The 20,009-nt window shown below is 42.3% G+C and overlaps 1 protein-coding gene across 4 annotated transcripts; it reads left to right on the forward strand.

The window, feature by feature from the left end:
* Positions 1-31: 31 nt before the first annotated feature.
* Positions 32-19,067, forward strand: grm1b (glutamate receptor, metabotropic 1b). Of its 4 annotated transcripts, none has more exons than XM_019276950.2 (11): positions 32-262; positions 1,104-1,934; positions 3,202-3,451; positions 8,508-8,743; positions 8,964-8,978; positions 9,617-9,628; positions 12,393-12,639; positions 13,760-13,928; positions 14,521-14,647; positions 16,006-16,933; positions 17,964-18,174. In XM_019276950.2, the coding sequence occupies exons 2-11, from the start codon at positions 1,220-1,222 to the stop codon at positions 18,070-18,072; spliced, it is 2,808 nt and encodes a 935-aa protein (XP_019132495.1). In that variant the 5' UTR covers positions 32-262; positions 1,104-1,219; the 3' UTR covers positions 18,073-18,174. The 4 variants fall into 4 exon arrangements, with proteins under 4 accessions (XP_019132495.1, XP_019132492.1, XP_019132493.1 ...); XM_019276947.2 differs by having other exon boundaries at positions 38-262; positions 17,929-19,067; XM_019276948.2 differs by lacking the exon at positions 9,617-9,628 and having other exon boundaries at positions 38-262; positions 17,929-19,067.
* Positions 19,068-20,009: the final 942 nt, after the last annotated feature.

Consider the following 20,009-nt stretch of genomic DNA (forward strand, 5'->3'; position numbering starts at 1 on the left):
ATCCATGTCACGTAGTCTAAAATATCTCCCCTGACGTGTTTTGAAGGATTTCGGCTTCAAATCAGGGGCACTGCAGTGAGTGTGACCCGCTTACAGGATGCAGTGAGGATGAGGAGAAGAAGGGGGCACCTTATGATCAGTGCAGAGAGAGAGAGAGAGAGAGAGAAGGAGGGAGAGGAGGAGAGGGAGACAGAGTCAGTCGCACAGTGTTTGGCTGCTTCACAGGAGACAGACCCGCTATGTCCCGACATGCCTGCTGCAGGTAGGTGAAGTAATGCCACTTATCAGACGTGATGCTTCTGCAGGAAACATTCAGTCTGCATGTATTAATTAAGCTTCACCGTTTAATTGGGATGCATGTGCATGACGACGTTGGAAAAATCCTGTAAATGACACCGGCTGTGGAGCTGCGACTGAACAGCTCGAGTCAGCTGCCAGACGGTAAAAAAAATAAAAAATAAAAAAAAATAAGGAGAGAGCACATCCATCTGTCTACATGTGATGCGTTCAGGGGAAAAAGTTGAAGAAACAGGTTGAGATCAGCTCGAAGGAAACAAATCAACTAAGGCGGACGCAGCTCTCCGTGGTGCTGAAACTCAGAAAGGTTTCCTGATTATAGAAAAAGAGAAATGTAACTTTTTATCTCTCAGATGTGGCATTTTAGTTTCCTGACATCCTGTCGTATATGATGATGACTTTATTGCTGCAGGACTCCAATAACTTTGCATGTTTTCCATGTCTCCTCTGCATGATTTGTGATGGGAGATTAAGGAGGTATCAAGTCTTTCAACATCTTTAGGGTCATGATGTGTTTGGCCCAATGAAACAACAGTTAGATGAGTTAAATGTGCAACTAATGATTATTAACATTCAAATTACTTGTTTTATTAATCGTGTCACCGGGAAGATGTCAGATAGTAGAAAAAAATCCCTCTCACAGTGTCCTTGAGCTGAATGTGACGTATTAAAAACCAAAGACGCAAAGATATACAGTTAACTATCATAGGAGACAAAGAAAAGCATCAAGTGTTTGACATAATGTTTGATATTCATGCTTAAAAAATGTGTAAAACAGGAATTAACTCTCCATGTTTGACTTCCAGGGTGATGCCAATGAAGGAGAAGCAGCCGATTTAATTCCAACTTCATCCGTAAGTGGATTGATGGACCTCCATTATGGCCAAGTGGACATGATTCTCCATTCAGCACCTGTGACACAATGTCGAATATGATTTACCTGACTGCCATAAGCACTTTGTACCTGCCTGTTTTACTGTTTGAGGCACTTGCGTTGTCTAACGGCAAGTATGTGAGGTCAGTGGTGCCCAGTTCTGCCTCTCGCCTGGTCGCCAGGATGGACGGGGATATTATAATCGGTGCCCTCTTCTCTGTTCACCACCAACCGTCAGCCGAGAAGGTGGCAGAGAGGAAATGTGGAGAAGTCCGTGAGCAGTACGGCATCCAAAGAGTGGAGGCCATGTTCCACGCCTTGGATCGGATTAACTCAGACCCAAACCTGTTGCCCAACATCTCCCTGGGGTGTGAGATCAGGGACTCCTGCTGGCATTCCTCGGTGGCTCTGGAGCAGAGCATCGAGTTCATACGAGACTCTCTCATCTCCATCCGGGACGAGAGTGAGGGCTCCAGGTGGTGCATCGAGGGGCAACCCTCCAGTCAGCCGCCACCAACCAAGAAGCCCATCGCAGGGGTCATCGGGCCTGGCTCGAGCTCGGTTGCGATTCAAGTTCAAAACCTCCTGCAGCTGTTCAACATCCCGCAGATTGCCTACTCTGCAACCAGCATTGACCTCAGTGATAAGACATTATTTAAGTACTTCCTCAGGGTTGTGCCGTCAGACACTCTTCAGGCCAGGGCCCTCTTGGACATCGTAAAACGATACAACTGGACCTATGTGTCTGCAGTGCACACAGAGGGTAAGATGTGCTTCTCTTCAAGGGTGCTTCAGTGATTTATTGCAGTTGCTAAGTTGACAGACTCACAGGAGACAGATGAACGTCTTTTCTTTTTGGTGAGGGCAAATTAAAGACAATCATAGCACAGAGATAGGAGCTCTTAACCACCACCAACCAAATGATTTAGACTTCAGGTGGCTGCAGACAGTTGTGTTCTCTTTTATGAGGCTCGTCTTCATGATACGAGCACGAACAGAGGTCAAGGAAAGAGAAAATGGTGTTCACTGTTCTCCTTTCTAAAGCCTAGTTCTTTCTTTTCTTCCACCAGCAGAAGTCCTGCAGGTATCAGCTGCTGCAGCAGCTTGAGCTGAATCACTCAGCAGATTAATGGATTGGTTGATTGAAAGATAATTAATTAGGAACTTATTTTGAGAATCAATTAAACGTTTTTTCAGACTTAAAATCATCATCTCTGTTTCAGTTTTCGGTTGATTTTTCACTATTTTCTTCCACTGCACAGAAAAAAATAACCATTGAATCAATAACCAGATAAATAATCATAATATTATAACATGCAAATTGATATGTCTAGGTCTAGGTTGCAACCTGCATGTGATCTGCATAAAAAGAGGTCGTCTTCTTCTCATTTGAAAACATAACATAACATCAACAGATCATATACTGAAAAAATTACATCTCATAAGCATGTAAAAAGCTTATGGATTATAATACAGATTAAAATAATCAGGATTCCACCCACAGTGTCGAGCAAGAGCAAAATGTGACACGCATACCTGAAGTATAAACATTAAGCAGCTGTTGGAATCAGTGAGGGGAATTTTGCATTTGTGATAAGCTGATAAATATCCAATTAAAATCTCTCTGTGTGCAGAGATGAAGATCTGTACGTTGGTAATAAACTAAATAAGCACTATATATATATATATATAATGATATATATATATATTGGAAGTGTGAGAAGCAGATAGATCTCAGCCTAAAGGAAGCGTTTTAGATGTTTGTGCTCTCCTCGTCCTCACATCGAGCTGTTGAGGTCACCTTAACCCTGTTTGCTCTACTTGTCCTGCTCTTGATTCCATAAAAAGAAGTCTGCGGACGTAACGTGCCACTTAAATGCTAAAAGGAAGAGATGTGTTCTCTCTGCAAACCGTCGCCTGAATAATCTCCACAAAATGTTGGACATTTAAAGAGTGAAGAGTGAAGCTCAAACACCTATTGATTCTCCCGTGAATGAAACCTACCTAACAGCTCGTCTTGTCTTTCTCAGGTAACTACGGGGAGAGTGGGATGGAAGTGTTCAAGGAGCTCGCCTCACAGGACGGCCTGTGCATCGCCCACTCTGACAAGATCTACAGCAACGCTGGGGAGAAGCACTTTGACAGGCTGCTTAGGAAGCTCCGAGAGCGTCTGCCCAAGGCCCGGGTTGTTGTCTGCTTCTGTGAAGGCATGACGGTCCGAGGGCTGCTGATGGCCATGAGACGGCTCGGGGTAGCCGGAGAGTTCCTCCTAATTGGCAGGTTTGTTAGAGATTGTTGTATTTTTTTTATTTTGTGGATGAAAAGCACACGAGTTTACAAAGAGGAATGATGAAAAGAATTCTTTGTCTGTGCTTTTTTTAGAAAAACGTCGACAGCGACGAAACTCAGCCAGCGCAATAATGATCTGCAAAACTGAAAGTTAAAATAAGAAACTTTAAGAAACTTTAATCATTTCAACAGTTTCACTACAAAGACCAGAACTTCCTCCGCAGAGGATGCAGATGTTCATATCTTAATTCTTCTGAACACTTCTCATCTCGTCGTTGACGTAATATTTGAGAGTTTCTTACTTCAATTAAGATTTTTGTCATCGAGTTTGTTCAATTATTATGAAAATGTAGATGTATGCACTTCAAGGACTTTTCATCCATTCTTTAAAGGTGGGACTGAGAGTTCATTCATGCAAGATGCAAATTAACAATTTCACCGCAGTCCATTTAACAGCTGCAGCTTCACATTGCGTAACTGCACATTACATTCATTATCATCCAGAAATAAATATTCTGCGAGTGAAGTACAGACACTGAATTTGCACCACGAGGTCCATTTAGCAGCTGTGTTGGAGCTTTTGATCATATCACATGATCTTCAGCCAAGTAGCTCAACCCCAGCTTTGAATGGCTTCAAAGTTCAGACTCAAAGTTCAGAGTTGTAACTGAGCTTTTGATCTAATCGTTTCATCGTACATTTGTACATTATAATCATTAAGGTAATGTGGTCTATTTATATTATAGCATATTTCATATTCATTGGCTTTAAAGTGCTTTACAATTTGCATAATAGATGAACACATCAGGGTTAGACGATAAATAATGACAATGACGCTATAAACACATTTAAACATGCGATGAGATGATCAATAAATACCAAATCTTCCAGAAACATGACACTTTGTGAGGCACACATGGACACGAGTTCATTCAATGATATAATATTCAGCTAGACTCAGGATGGATGGATGCTACACAAAGTTCACATGGAACCAAAATCTTTTTTTTTTTCCCCTGCTGGGACTAGAGTTCCTCTGGAAGCAGAAAGACGCTTTGAGTCAGGCTCCGTAATGAATAATGCATCCACGCAGCGAGCTCTCCCTCTTCCCTGTCAGATCACAGGCAGGATGGGCTAATATGGGACAGCACCTCCAGCACAAGCTGGGGAATGTGGAGTAGCGAACATCAAAAGCTCCTATCAGCACCCGACATTCCCTCTTTGTGGAGTCTCAGCCTCGCTTCAAGTCCCGTTAGGAGCGCGTGGCTGCAGCACCTGAAACGAGGCTATGGTTAAATTACTGAATTAATGCGTGGCTGCTTTAATCGTAAAAAGCTGATGAGAGGGACAAAACCTTTCTTCTCAACGCAGATGATGAAATGCATGCATGGAGAAAAAAAAAGAAAAAAGAAGAATGGGGGTATTTTAAAGCCTAAACTTGCGCTCACCCCTTCCACTTGAATTTGCACCGCTGCTGAAGTCTCCATGGAAAGATAAGGAGGGCGCGAGTTTGGTAGAGCTTTGTGTGTAAGTGTGTGTGTCTAAGTGTGTGTGTGTGTGTGTGTGTGTGTTTTCTGGGTCAAGGAGACTACTGAAAAAGGAAAATGTTTTTTTTTAGAGCAATGCAGTAAGTGAACACATGCAGGCAATGTGCAACGGGCCAATCGAAATTGCCCGAGGTGCTGGTCATTGGCCATCCGTCTTCTGCTGTGTGGAGGATGAAAGAAATGTCTGTTCTCACACTGCAGATCCCACACACACACACACACACACACACACACACACACACACATCTCAAACGACAGACAGCTCATTCACGTCAGCTCTCAAGTGAATCTCCCGTCGCTTCAGATAAAAGAATATAGCTTCATCAGTCAACATTTGACTTCCAATCTGTTTGGCTTTGCTCCTAGATTTCATGAAAACGTGAATTCACATTTACAGAAACACGACCTCCTTCTCCTCAATCACATGATATTAGATCTGTGTTATAAATCTGTACAGTGCGTTGACGTCAGAGCTGTAGGTTTTTGGCACTCGGAGTGTTGGACTTGGGGGAGTGTGATGCTGAGAAGCAGATGGCCAGGTACTGTTGATACTGTCACACTGGACAAACCATTGTCAGCTCATTCTTGAAGTGCCAGCCAAGCCAAACGTGCTGCTGGCGTCGGTTTCCGACGAATGTGGGCGTCTCATGCGACGTTCAGTATCGGCTGTTCTGGATACAAAGATTCATTGTTTTGCCCCCAGATTTACGTCTGCCCATAAAGCTGCATTTGAATGGCATCAAAACTGACTCATTCGTTTCTTAACACAGTCAGTGTTACTCACTACTGCCAGAAAAACTCTGAGATAAATATGCCTTTAAAGGTCCAGTGTGTAACACTCAGGAGCATCTATTGGCAGGAATGGAATATAATATATAAGTACTGGTGTATAAATACCCCTGTAAGTTACTGTAGTAACTAACCCCAACCCCAACCCAACCCTAACCCTACCCCTAACCCTAACCCCTAACCCTAATCCTAACCCTAACCCTAACCCTGACCCTAACCCTAACCCCAACCCTAGCCCTACCCCTAACCCCAATCCTAACCCCTAACCCCTAACCCTTACCCTAACCCCAACCCTAATCCAACCCTAATCCTAACCCTAACCCCTAACCCCTAACCCTAACCCCTAACCCCAACCCAACCCTAACCCCTAACCCTAATCCTAACCCCTAACCCCTAACCCCTAACCCTAACCCCTAACCCTAATCCTAACCCCTAACCCTAACCCTAACCCCTAACCCTAATCCTGCATGCATCTGGAGGGAGCACAGCTCTGAGCACGTCAGTTCACACCTGGCATTAAAATGCATTTCCACATCTGCCTCGAGTATCTTGTGATCAGATCTCATTTCCTTCCTCTTACATCTCTTTTCTATTTGCTAAAATATAGAAATCACAAAACAGCGTTTCATGTGTGCTCCATCACTTGGCCCGGTGTTGTGTCCTCTTCTTGTTGATTTACACCTTAATGCAACGCCGTCGGCTTGTGAATGAGGACACCTTTGCGTGCCCAGAACGCCTCCGAGCGGACCGGATCTTCAGCCCGTCTTGGGTGCTTTTTTTTACACCTGTACTGAGAGCTGTCCATGTGTGATCAGATCGCCCAGGATGCATGTCAATGCCAGGTGTGAACAGAGAGTCAACACCCATGCTAGCAGCTCTGTGAGGCATGCTATCATACTCACTGTGGTGATGCTTGGACGTGGGTCATTGCTCAAATAAACATTAAATAAATACAGTGTTCACCTTCAGAAAACAGAAATATGAACCTCTACATGAAAAGTCAGGGGATCACCAAAGCTATTGTCATCATCGTCGTCCGGGGAACGTTAATGTCTGAGCAGGAATTCATCTGAATTCAGCTCCAGGGACTGTCGCCCCCAGAGGCATGCTGCCAGCATAGCTCCAAACCAGATGCAAATAATTAATTAAATATGTTAATTCGCAAAGTAAATAAGATTCCATCCTATTTGTGTAATTAATTTATTCATGTTGTGATCATATTAGATTAGACTGTCAATCAGTAAAGATATATGTGAGTCACCTTGACTGTTTGCTGAAGTCATTATAGGTTTTCCTGTCCTCCAGTTGTCGTACCAATCCTGCCGAACGCAGATTTGAGTTTTGTGGCCCAGAAAATGATCTGTAATGTTGTTGGCACGATGCTATTTCAATCCCCCTGTCCTCCTTCATTTCTCACTCATGCAGTATCACAAACATGCATCACAGATTTGATCCCGCTCGTCTTAATGCTGCTTTAAAAATACTAAAGCAGCATTTGTGACTCAAACGACAAATTCAAACAAATGATCGTGATTCAAATCTGAAGGGTCAAACAAAAAGCATTTGTCTCCTCAGCATCATGACCATGAGAGAGGATTCAGTGATTTTCAGAAAGCAGAGGATGCAAAACTATAAATACAAAGTATGACCAGTGGAGATACAAAATCACACTTCTGTGCAGAGGGTGGGAGCTCGCTTCTCTCCGAGGCAGATTGTACCGCTACAGTCCTAATCTGTGAATTCTCACTGGACTTGTGATTGTGTTGTGGAGACTCTGCTTCTTTCGGCAAGTACAGTGAGCACTCGAGTTAGGGCAACAAAAGGGAGGAAGATTTCTGCAGGATTCAGTCCGAGGCTGCACGTAGCTTCGAAACGCGACATTCTCACAGAGCTTCGACAACAGTTTTCCATTTGCCAAACGCTGATCATTGTTTGTGATCTGTCATGAATGTTTTTATCCAGTTTGCATGTTTGAAAGTGAAAATCTTGTATCTCAAAAATCCTGACAACCATGCAGATCTATCCTTGTTAGACCAAAACATCTCAGCCAATAAAGTAAAAAGTTATTTTTGAATGAAATGATAAAATATATATAATTGAAGCCACAAGAACACATGACAAAACAAACCAAGAAACACAGAAAGAGAAGAACGCTTTATGTGGTCACTCTAGTCCGATCTCCTGAGAGCTGTCTGACAAAAAAAAAGTGGTCATTCGAGTTGACGTGGTCCTAAAATACTAAAGTTTGACCCTGGAAGCAATCCTTCAAGGATTCTTTTAAAGGTGAAGTGGACCCGATCATCAATCATTTAGTCGTTGTTGGAGGTGGTTCTGGTCTGTTTTTCTTTGATTCTTTTAAGGCCATGAGCCACAAACAGCCTCTTCAAAGTGGACGGTGTCTCTGAAGTGGCTCTGGTTGCATGGCAGTACTAATTACAGAGATAATAGTTATTGGAGAGGAACTAAAGCTTGTATCAAAGGATTTAATATGCTTTGGTACAGAGTAACACTTTGAATTCAACAACTCCGGCTACTGTTTTTGTTTGAATGAAGAAATAAACATCTCAATGTGAAACTTGTCTTGCTGCAGACAGAATATTTATTCGAATGTCTTCAATTAAGAGCACTGTAAATCTTTATTTGATCAGAAAAGCCGATTGTAATGTCAACATGAGAGAGAAGTCCTATGTCCCGTGTGCTCCTCTCTGCAGCGATGGCTGGGCAGACCGAGTCGAGGTGGTGGAGGGATACGAACAGGAGGCTGTGGGCGGCCTCACTGTGAAGCTGCAGTCCGAAGAGGTCTCCTCCTTCGATGACTACTTCCTGAAGCTCAGGCTCAGCACCAACACGCGCAACCCGTGGTTCCCGGAGTTCTGGCAGTACCGCTTTCAGTGCCGGATTCCCGGACACCCTCAAGAGAACTTGAACTATGCACGAAACTGCTCAGGTTAGTTAAACAATTCATCAGATTTTCTGGTTGACATTTCTTTGCACATGTGCAAAAAAAAAAACTGTTCTGATGTGTGCAATGCCCAGAGGACGATGCCAAAAGGCCCCATAAACTGGAACACAATCTTTAATTATGAATTAGACTGCCAGAGGGTAGATCTCTCAATCCAATAACATTTGTTTCATATTGTTCATTTCTGTGACACTTGGCTTTACAGAGGATGATGAACTAGGTAAATTGAATCCTTTTCTTTTACAAAGGAACAGAGTAAATGCATTAGCTTAAGTTCTTGGTTTTTCCCTGAAACAATGCTCAACAAGCATGTTTCCAAAAGATATTTTTTTCACATACTGCTCATACATGTTTCTTTTTTATTTACAGATCGTATATTTACGTTTTCAATCTCAACCCATCGAGGTCGACAAGACGTCAAAACGTCCACTCTTTCTGAAATCATTTCGAAATTCTTTCAACTGAATCGTATTGATGAACGTAAATATAAAACGATGCATGCAGCACAAAACAAAAACCTTTTTTCTTTTTTAACTTTTCAGTTGACAGCTCTCAAGGTTCTTCACGTGATTTTCTTTTCTTTCAGCGCGCCTCACCTCCTTTCTGCACTTGATTTAATCTTCCTTTTTTCTTTGCAGCGTTTGCACATCATTCACAAGAAATAGAGCCTCTCTCTTCTTTATTACCGCACATTCAAGCTTCTTACTCATTCCGACAGCGCATCACATTTTAAATGGCATTTTTTATTAGAGTATTTATTTTTTTGGCCTCATTAAGTGGAGATAGAGTTATTGTTTGCCTGTCCTGTCACTTCTATTGTTTTTATTTTATGATTTTTTATTTATTTTTTTGGTGTAGAACTCCAAGACGGTGAGTGAATCCCTCTGAATGGAACCATAACGCTCCTCACTTTGGGAATATACATAGAGGTTGACTGATATTAAGGTTTTCTCACACAAGTAGTGTATAATTTACATTCTTAATAACTTTCTCTCTCTTGAATTGTGCTATTAATCTCAGTTAACCTCTAATATATGAAGCTATTGGGATGTTTGGATTTGTTTTTTCTTACACTGCAGTGAGAGCCCAACAATTTCTGATTCTGATCGGCTCTCACTTTGTGCTCTCACACCCTTTGTGGCCTTTAAGACAGTCGTATAAAACAGCCCAATAACATTTGAGTGAGATGGTAACTGGCTGATCCGGCTTAACTTGCATGTAGCCACAGAAAATAGTGAAGCCATACTGCAAGAGATAACTAAGTGTATTTTCAGAAGCATTGTACTGTAGTTTTCTTCCCATTTGGACAAGGAAGTATCAGTCGTCATGCAGCTGACTAATCCCGACGTGCAGCAGTAGGTCCTCTGCTTGCATGCTGACATCACGACATCATTTCATCATGACTGAAGCTCACACAGCTCAGCGAGCGTCAAAGCCAAGGAGCTGTTAAACTAGGTCATCACCAGCAGTTCCCATCGGACGTTCACCCAGCTGCTACCCGACCGAATCTACTGTTTATGTGTTTGTTTGCGCAGGCAGTCAGTGTTTTAACGATCATAACTTGATTTAACACGAGTGGAAAGAAAGACATATGATGCTCATAAAGCCTCGTCAGCCTCGTCCTCGTGTCACACAGTTAAATGTTTGTCGGGAGCGGCGGGTGAATCTTGTCTCGAAGAGTTTAGAGAAAAAGACAAATGTAGCAACTGAAAATGTAAAGGACAAGTTACGAGACGAGAAAAATCTCTGCCAGCCTGCACGATCCTTAAAACAGACTGGTTTCATATGCAACAGAAAATATTCATATCTTTGAATCTGCAGCTGAACCTGGATAAATGAAAACATTGTGACTCCATAACAATAGAATAAAATGCAACTTCATTGTCCACGTAGATGTAAAAATGTCTTTGGGCCAACAGGGCCACACACACACACATAAAAATATAATACAATATTCAACAAATAAGGAACATACCTGATCATCTGCCTGATGATTTTTACTCAACTCAAACTTCAGAGTTTTATAAATAATAATAAGAAAATAAACATTTTCTGTATTTAAAAATTAAGAAATCGTTTAAATGAGGTGGAGCAATGACCCTTCTACTATTTTATTAACGTGTAGGACAGCCTACAGTGCTAACTATATAATAACTGCATCTAATAATATCTCATATTCATGTTAACGTGTCTATTTTCTAACCCTCCTATGGGTCGCTTTGAAAGTTTGAAGTTTTTAGATGTTCGGCAAACAAATTTATTATCTCTTATTATTTCAAATCTCCTAATAACTTACAGAAGAACGCGTGTAATTAATTACCATGGAGTTTTAAAGTATTATAAATAGCACAGAAGACTGTAGATAGCTGACACTGTAACAATAGACTTGCAGTTTCTGTCACTGTTGTATTACAGTATTATTGCATCAACAGTACTATATATTACACTGCTGTCATAATGAACACCTCACGTCGTATATTCTCTACTCGGGGGGAAAATTCATTTTGGCCAGCTGTGTCGTTTCCCGTGAGATATTACATTATCAGTTGCTACATCACGCTCCACGTCCTGTGCATAAAATATGAAACGGGGATTTTAGGACAGGTTCAGGTGGCAGATAAGTGAAGTGGAACAAGTGTATCACATCATTTTTTGTCAATAATAGACGACGTTTCACTTGCTTACATTAAAATTCATCGGCTCAGATCAGTTATTAGCGTAGAAAATGTGAAAATACGCCTAACCGGTGTGAACATCTAAGTTTGTACAGTGCACTGCATGCTTTTCTAATCAGAATGAATGACTGTAGGGGTCCACAGGTAGAGAGGATGCAACACTTTTGACTACAACTGCTGATTTTACAAGACTTGTCTGTGCTCCGGCAAAACAAAAAAATTGCCTGTCGCCGAGGGAAAGTATATAAAAAATAATCACCTTCAACTGCAGGAGCTGCACAAGCATCACGTACCTGCTCCAGAATGGATTGAATGCATGGTGTAGCTCTCTGTTATAACACTTTAAGTTCTTTGACTCGAAGCAACTAAAAATCCCGCTTCCTCTGCTTCTAGCTTGCATTACACTGAACTGATAGGGTGTGTTTGAACATCACACGCTGTTTGTATCCAAATACTGATCATTTCTGTCTCATACGCTCATCGTGTTTGTCTGAGAGGAGGAAAAAAAACAACCTCAATACGAGCAGAAGATCCAAATACGTGAGAATAGGTTCATTTTTCTGCTTGAGGAGACACAATCTCACGCACACAAGCACACACACACAGCACTTTAGACCAACTCTAATTGAATCCTGAGTCATGAATGCAGGAATGGATAGTCCTGTCATGGAAACAAGGTTTCTTTGAAGCCATTTTCCGAGGCTTCTTTTAAAGAAGTCTCCTGCAGAGGCAACATGTCGCTTATTACAAGAATGCATCTGTGAGCACCCTATCACTCCTTTGTAATACATTACATCATGCTAGACGCACCTGTACCAGTACACCTGAAAATGTAGAAACGATTTTCACAGCATAACACATGACATGCTACCGCTTGCAGCAATGAAGCGCCTCCTGTAAGGCTTTTCCTTAAAACCAGTACGAGTACGAGTCCTCACCCTTTTCTCACGTGTGGGCAGGTTATGAAAATCTGGAGGACAACTACGTCCAAGACAGCAAGATGGGCTTCGTCATCAACGCCATCTATGCCATGGCCCACGGGCTGCATGACATGCACACCCACCTCTGCCCCGGTCACGTGGGGCTCTGTGAAAACATGAAGCCCGTCGATGGCAGCCACTTGCTGGACTTTCTTCTCAAGACGACGTTCACAGGCGTTTCTGGGGAGGACATATGGTTTGACGAGAACGGCGACTCACCTGGGAGGTAAAACAAACTTCCCCTGTGTTCTTCTAGAAATACTGCTCAGCTGCTGAACTGTAACTAATGTAACTGAAGCACCAATAAGGGGTCACAAGCAAAAAGTGGTTGGGAACAATTTGTTTAATCTTTGACAATTTAGTGTATTTTCTAAGATTTGTAATCTGACTATAATTAATTACTCCAACTTGTAAATGAATGTAGTGAAATAAAAAGTACAACATTTCAAGTAAATGTACTTAATTACTTACCACTGATGGACTTGACATCAGTGGTGGACAGAATCAGTTGTACCTCTTCCATCTTGAGTTTTTGTCTTAATCCTCAGTGAGTGAATAGTATAATTAACAAAAAAAAGAGACAACAGGGAGAACTTAAGACAAGAATCCAACCGAAACGTCTTTTGTAAAAGAACTTAAGACAAGAATCCAACCGAAACGTCTTTTGTAAAGAGTTTATAAAGTATTTTTCAACTGAACACCCCCTGAAAATCACGATCACCTTGCTGCAGTGATGCACAGGTGTACTATGGGGGTGTGTCGGTACACTGTGACATCACTATTGGGTGTGGTTACTACGGACACAGCAGTGAAGCTGGACGTGGTCAGAGGTGAAACAGGTTTTAGAGTTTCATGCAGAGAACCTGTTCAGACCTATATCATAAGTGTAATTTCATTTTCCATATGTGCACATGCACACACAATAAAAACTCATTAATCCTGCTAAAATGACAGAATCCGTTTTGAATATCAAGTGTAAGAAAGTTCAGAGTTGACTTGAATTAAACAAAGCTAGAACTCCGAATCAAACACTTTGATCAGTGAGCAACTAAAGCTGCATCGTCAGGTGTGGTTGGGTTGAGAGTGTCTTTGAAATCCAGTGGGGAGTTATTACTGCAAAGCAGAGAGTAAGAGAAGAGACACATCAGCACCTGGCTAAATAATCCCTGAGTCACTGGTCAAGATCAAGAAGCTGACTAATAAAATATGAAGTTTTTGTGCTAAGTGGCAATAAAACTCATCATCACGTCTCTCTTAAGAATCGATTCAGCATTGGTGAAACCTTGTTGAGTCATGTCCTCCTCCTCCTCCTCCTCCTCCTCCTCCTCCTCCTCCTCCCCTCTCAGGTATGAGATTATGAACTTCCAGCACGTGGAGCCCGGCGTTTACGACTACATCAACATCGGCTCCTGGCATGAGGGCATACTCAGCCTGGACGAGGAAATGATTCAGATGAATCGCAGCGACATGGTCCGCTCCGTCTGCAGCGAGCCCTGCTCCAAAGGAGAGATCAAGGTAAGACTCTGTGTCACCTCTAAACCTCTGTGTTGTAGCTTTGTCGTTTACTCTAGTCAATTCATCTTCTACTTTTGAATAAAGTATATATTTTAACATGTTTATGGTTTAATTAGAGCATGTTTGGGCTGCCAGGTTGATATTTATCCTTTCGATTTTGCAATAATTAAATTCTTAATGTTGAAAATCCATTATTGGCTTTTCTCTTTCTAACATGTCTGCTGTTATATTTTTAATTAATCGGTCATTAATAAAGGGTTTTAATCATTAAGTCTGCAGCTGTAACTATTAATGAGATGTTAATTAATGGATTTTGGTCCAGATCATTTTCAGCCTTTTTTCTAGAAATAGAAATGGTCAAACAGTCTAACCAGCCAAAGGGATTTTGAACAACTCGAAAGTTATCATTAACAGATTATAACTGATCTATAAAGGACGAGTAACAGATTCTGAATCTGACCTGATTACAAAATGTTTGTCCGTTTAGTTGAACACATATTCACAGACAGTGGGACTTAAACTCAGGGCAGAGATACGTACTCGTACTCGTAGGAAGGTCACTTTACGTTTCTCTACATGTCTTGACGACCAGGTGATCAGGAAGGGAGAAGTGAGCTGCTGCTGGATCTGCACTGCCTGTAAGGACAACGAGTACGTCCAGGATGAGTTCACATGTAAGGCCTGTGATCTGGGCTGGTGGCCTGACGAAGAACTGGAAGGTAGGTTTACTTACCTGCTTCGGTAAACTCTCACCTGCTTGGAACGCTTCAGACTTAACGGGTGTCCATTAGCAGAGGAGTCTGACCTTTTGGTAAATAAGTTTGATACCACCTTGGCGTCTGTCCGATAAATCTGAGTTGGCTTCGCATAAAGACTTGAAATGGAAGGGAAACAACTACCCTCTTCTCTCTAAAGGTAATAAAATGTTTAATCTGCACAAAAACCAAAGTGTAAAATAACAAGCTGTGGCTTTATAGGGGGTCAGACTATGTTTTGGCTGGAAGCAGTGTATTTCTCTGCACAATCCATCCGATACAATAAACCTCAGCTGATTAGAACGGATTTTTTTTTTTTTTTTTGCTGTGCTGCAATTTTTCCGTCTAGATTATGATGAATTCAGGTGACTCCAGCAGCCACAGGCTGAGTTCCTGTTGCGTGACTGATGCCTTCAGAGATGAGAGGAGTCTTATTTAGTCTTATTAGAGACGACTCTGTAGAAAGTTAAGTTCCTCCAAGCTTTTACTCCTCCTCCTCCTCCTCCTCCTCACATGTTCTCCGTACAGTTTGTCCTGCTAAGATTTCTGCAGCGCTATTTCATAAACCTGTTCTGTCCTATTTTCATTGCTTTCCCATGACACCTGAGAGCCATTCATCATCTTCACCATTTTATCCGACAGCAGCCCTACTTCACTTACCACTCTTCTGGCCCACTTTCAAAGGCCTTCTGTGCTGTTCAAAGACAAGACACTTTCTTAATAGGATCATCCAGCCTCCATGCTGTGTTTTCTTTCTTTCTTTTACCACAGGACCATAAGATACGCACGAAAACGAGAAATATGGAGCGCAGGGATGACATAAAAAAATGTTCCTGTGCAGCTCTCCAACCCTAATCCTCCTGCTGTTGTTCAATAAATAAATAAAACAACATAAATTAGATATTCAGAGTGTGTGTGTTCCCAACATGAAGCAGCACAGAGATCTTATTTGGATCCATGAAAAACGCAGTGATTTACTTTGTCCTGGTGCATTGGCCCCCTCCTTCACTGGCTGCAGCCCAGCCTGGCCATGGCTGAGTAGAAAAGGGGGTTTATTTATAGTTGAGCTAAAAACCTACTTTGAGACTTACTGTATTTTCTCAGGCCAAAATGTATTTGATTAATTTTGAATGTGTGCATACTATAAAGCTTTAAAAAAATCACAAACTTTTCATTTAATTCGTCTCACAATCACTGTGGCTTTTCTCTCGATAATCAGGAATGTAGCCGCACAAACTGATGCTGAAATGATAAAACATTCATGAGTTGCTTTTAGTATATGGTTGCTGTGTGTTTATTGTCATGTTTTTATTCTTTTTCAGGCTGCGAGCCAATCCCCCTGCGCTACCTAGAGTGGAGCAACCCAGAGTCCATTATCCAGGTGGTGTTCTCCTGCCTGGGCATCCTGGTCACGTCATTCGTTGCCTTCATCTTTGTCTTATATCGCGACACGCCTGTGGTCAAATCTTCGAGCCGGGAGCTCTGCTACATCATCCTCGCAGGGATCTTCCTGGGATATCTGTGTCCTTTCACCCTCATCGCCCGACCCACCGTGGCCTCCTGCTACCTCCAGAGGCTCCTTGTCGGACTCTCAGCCGCCATGTGCTACTCCGCCCTGGTGACCAAAACCAACCGCATTGCCCGCATCCTGGCGGGTAGCAAGAAGAAGATTTGCACCAGGAAACCAAGGTTCATGAGCGCTTGGGCTCAGGTGGTCATTGCCTCCATCCTGATCAGTGTCCAGCTCACCTTGGAGGTTACCCTCATCATCATGGAGCCTCCTGAACCCATCAAATCCTACCCCAGCATCCGAGAAGTCTTCCTCATCTGCAACACCAGCAACGTGGGTGTCGTGGCCCCTCTAGGCTACAATGGCTTGCTCATCATGAGCTGCACTTACTACGCCTTCAAGACCCGCAACGTTCCCGCAAATTTCAACGAAGCCAAATACATCGCCTTCACCATGTACACCACGTGTATAATCTGGCTGGCGTTCGTGCCAATCTACTTTGGCAGCAACTACAAGATCATCACCACGTCCTTCTCCGTAAGCCTCAGTGTGACTGTAGCCTTGGGCTGTATGTTCACACCAAAGATGTACATCATCATCGCCAAGCCAGAGCGAAACGTGCGCAGCGCGTTCACCACCTCTGATGCCGTGCGCATGCACGTCGGCGACGGGAAAATTGCCTGCCGAAGCAACAGCCTGCTCAACATGTTCAAGAGGAAGAAGAACACTGGAAACGGCAGGTAGGTTGATTAATTGAGTCTGCGAGTCTTGCTCCTGAGGCACCTCAGGGATGCTGGTTTTACTGTAATTCCCTCTCAAAGGGAAGCTGATGTCTTACTGTATTCACTTTCATAGGGACACCTGTTGTAAAGTGTGACGGATATAGGTCAGTGCTCAATTCACACAGTCATTTTAACCTTTGAACTGTTGGTCAAATTAAAACAAGCATCTCTGCGTGCTAAGGGATGACAAGTGGGATCATAAGTACAGAATACAGGGTTTCTGCAGGATTCGACAAATTAAATTTAAGACCTTTTGACACCTTTGACCATGTAGAATTCAATTTAATGTCTGTGGTTAAATCAGATTTTATTTGTATAGCCCAAAGTCACAAAGTACATTTTCCTCTGAGGGCTTTACAATCTGTACAGGGAGTGACACCCTCTGTCCTTAGACCCTCGATTCGAGGGTTCGAGTGCCCACAAAAAACCTTTAACAGGGAAAAAAGGTGGAAGAAACCTCAGGAAGAGCCACAGAGGAGGGATCCCTCTCCCAGGACGGACAGACGTGTACAGAACAAATCAACAGAGACATATTGTACAATTCGTTACAATGAAATTGGCCAAAATATCGTGGAAAACCAGTAGGGACATCATGGCCTAGAATTATTTATTACTCTCCAGCAGTTTATAAAAATAATTCCTGATGATTAACAAAAGAAATATCAATCATTTTAAAGTTAATTTAAGTCTTTGCTAGAGTCAACGCTCTCCCATAATAGACTTAATTGAATTCAAGCTGTTTCAATGCCCTCTAATGTTTTGACTTTTTTTGCTAAGACCTGCAGATACCCTGGAACATTAAGTACAACATCATATATTTTTTTTAAGACAAATACTTTTTATATTTTACTCTCAGTGAAAATAATTCTCTCATACATGAACCAGAGATGCTGTTTTTGTCTCCACTTTTCTGGGTTCCTGTGAAGTAACAGTCGTCTTTATTTTGTTCATAGTTCTAATGGAAAGTCTGTGTCATGGTCTGAACCAGGTGCAAGACATCCTCCAAAAGGGGATCACATGTGGCACAGACTGTCAGTGCATGTGAAGAGACAGGAAGCAGGTTCCAATCAGATGGCTGTCATCAAACCCTTAACTAATACCTACCAAAACAGAGCCCTGGAATTCTCAGACCTCAGCACTAAGACTTTGTACAATGTGGCTGAGGAGGACGAAAGCGATCCTGTCAGATACAATCCCCCCGTCACTCCCCCCATGATGGCCCACGGGCAAATTCCTGCCTGTGGGCTGATAAAAGACGTGGACGAGGAGGTGGATGCTTATACCCCTGAGCACCTGCAGCCAAATAGCATCATCCCCCAACACATCATCATGGACCACGTCAAGGGGGACATGGTGGTGACACGTAAATTCAGCAGTGACGTCCCCGAGCTTAAAGATATGATCAGCATGCCCGAGGCCGTGAGCGGCGGCATGCCCGTGTATCACCAGGCCCACCTCATCCAGCAGGACCCCGTCCTGCCCGCGCACCTCGACCCGTTCGACGAGGAGCCCACCTCCCCTTTAGATGAGGAGGAGATGGAGGAGAACGAGCAGTTTGGCCTTCTTCATGGCTACATGTACAACAACGCCCAGATTCATGACGAGGAGGACTTGGTCGAGGTCAAATTAGCCATGGAGGACTCTCTGGCTCTGATGCCTCCCTCCCCTTTCCGCGATTGCTCCGGCACTCCAGTGAGCCCCTTCCCCAATTCGCCGGTGTCCGAGTCGATTTTGTGCAGCCCTCCTAACGTGACATACGCCTCCGTCATTCTCAGAGACTTCAAGCAAAGCTCCTCGACTCTGTGAAGGGAGCACGCTGAATATTACCAGTTGTACTATATTTTAAAATTCACCATGACTTGTGCTGTGTATGATGATATATAAGGAAAAAGTCATTCTGTGGTCTGACAGGTCATTTTTTTCACTCTCTAGCTTTTACATGATAAGGGTGAACGACGAAGGCGGCACATTTTAAAAAATCCTTTTAGATGTTGTCTATCATAGTGAAAGAACTCGCCTCTTACAAACATATATTTATATGCTAACATAAGCTTTTAGGATAAAAAATAGGATTTTGTGCTTATGAGACAAACAGCTAAGATTGTCCTGTATGTACATTTATTCATATAAATAGATTTATTTGATAAATATAGGCGACATAACAAGCAGATGCTGATTTTAAAACAGGGGCAACTTAACGGTGAATATAGTTTGTGCGTGACGCAAAAACAATCCGACTTGTCAGCGATATTTTAAAGAGTTTTACGTTGCACATTGTGTGTGTGTGTGTGTGTTTTTTGTGCTTTTATCGAGAAACAAAAAGAAAAGTTTAAAAGTGTGATTTGACATTGTGGAAAATATATTTATCTGCTTTCTTGAAGAGAGTTTGGTGATTACGCTCTCATCACATAAAGCATTGGACATTAGCTTAGCTTAGCATAAAGACTGGAATCAGGGGGGAGAGTTAGCATGACTCTGTCAAAAGGTGACGATCCATAAATTGTAATTTTATTTTATGTATTATTGCTTTTTTTGTGTGTGTGGATTAAACAAGATATAATGTGTTCATTTGTGAGCTTCATAGGTTGCTGGTAGGCAAATTTTGTAACCTTCGGACAGAGCGATGCTAGCTGTTTCCCCCCGTTTCCATTCTTTATGCTAAGCTACGCTAACTGGCGGGAAGTCTTTACTAACTTTTTTTTTTTCAAGAAAGCAAATTCCCAAAATGTCGAATGTTGTCGACGCGTGAACGTGAAATCAAACATCTATCTGTGAATCTCTGATTGACGCAGTACTGCCAGACAAATGCACTGACTGTGTCACGAATGTAGCAAAAGGAAAGTTCAAGTGCCACGTTTTCATTAAGATTTTTATTTTGTACGTTTCTTGAAATGCTGGTTAAGTTAAACTAAAATCTCAAATTTGTATCTTTTATAAATTAGACATCTGATTTCATAACTGTACCGTGTGGATTTATGTATAAGATAAATGACATACATATGTTTTGTGAACTGTGTATCATATTTTGGTATTC

The sequence above is a fragment of the Larimichthys crocea genome, chromosome XXIV (genome assembly GCF_000972845.2).
Source record: "Larimichthys crocea isolate SSNF chromosome XXIV, L_crocea_2.0, whole genome shotgun sequence".
Lineage (NCBI taxonomy): Eukaryota > Metazoa > Chordata > Actinopteri > Sciaenidae > Larimichthys > Larimichthys crocea.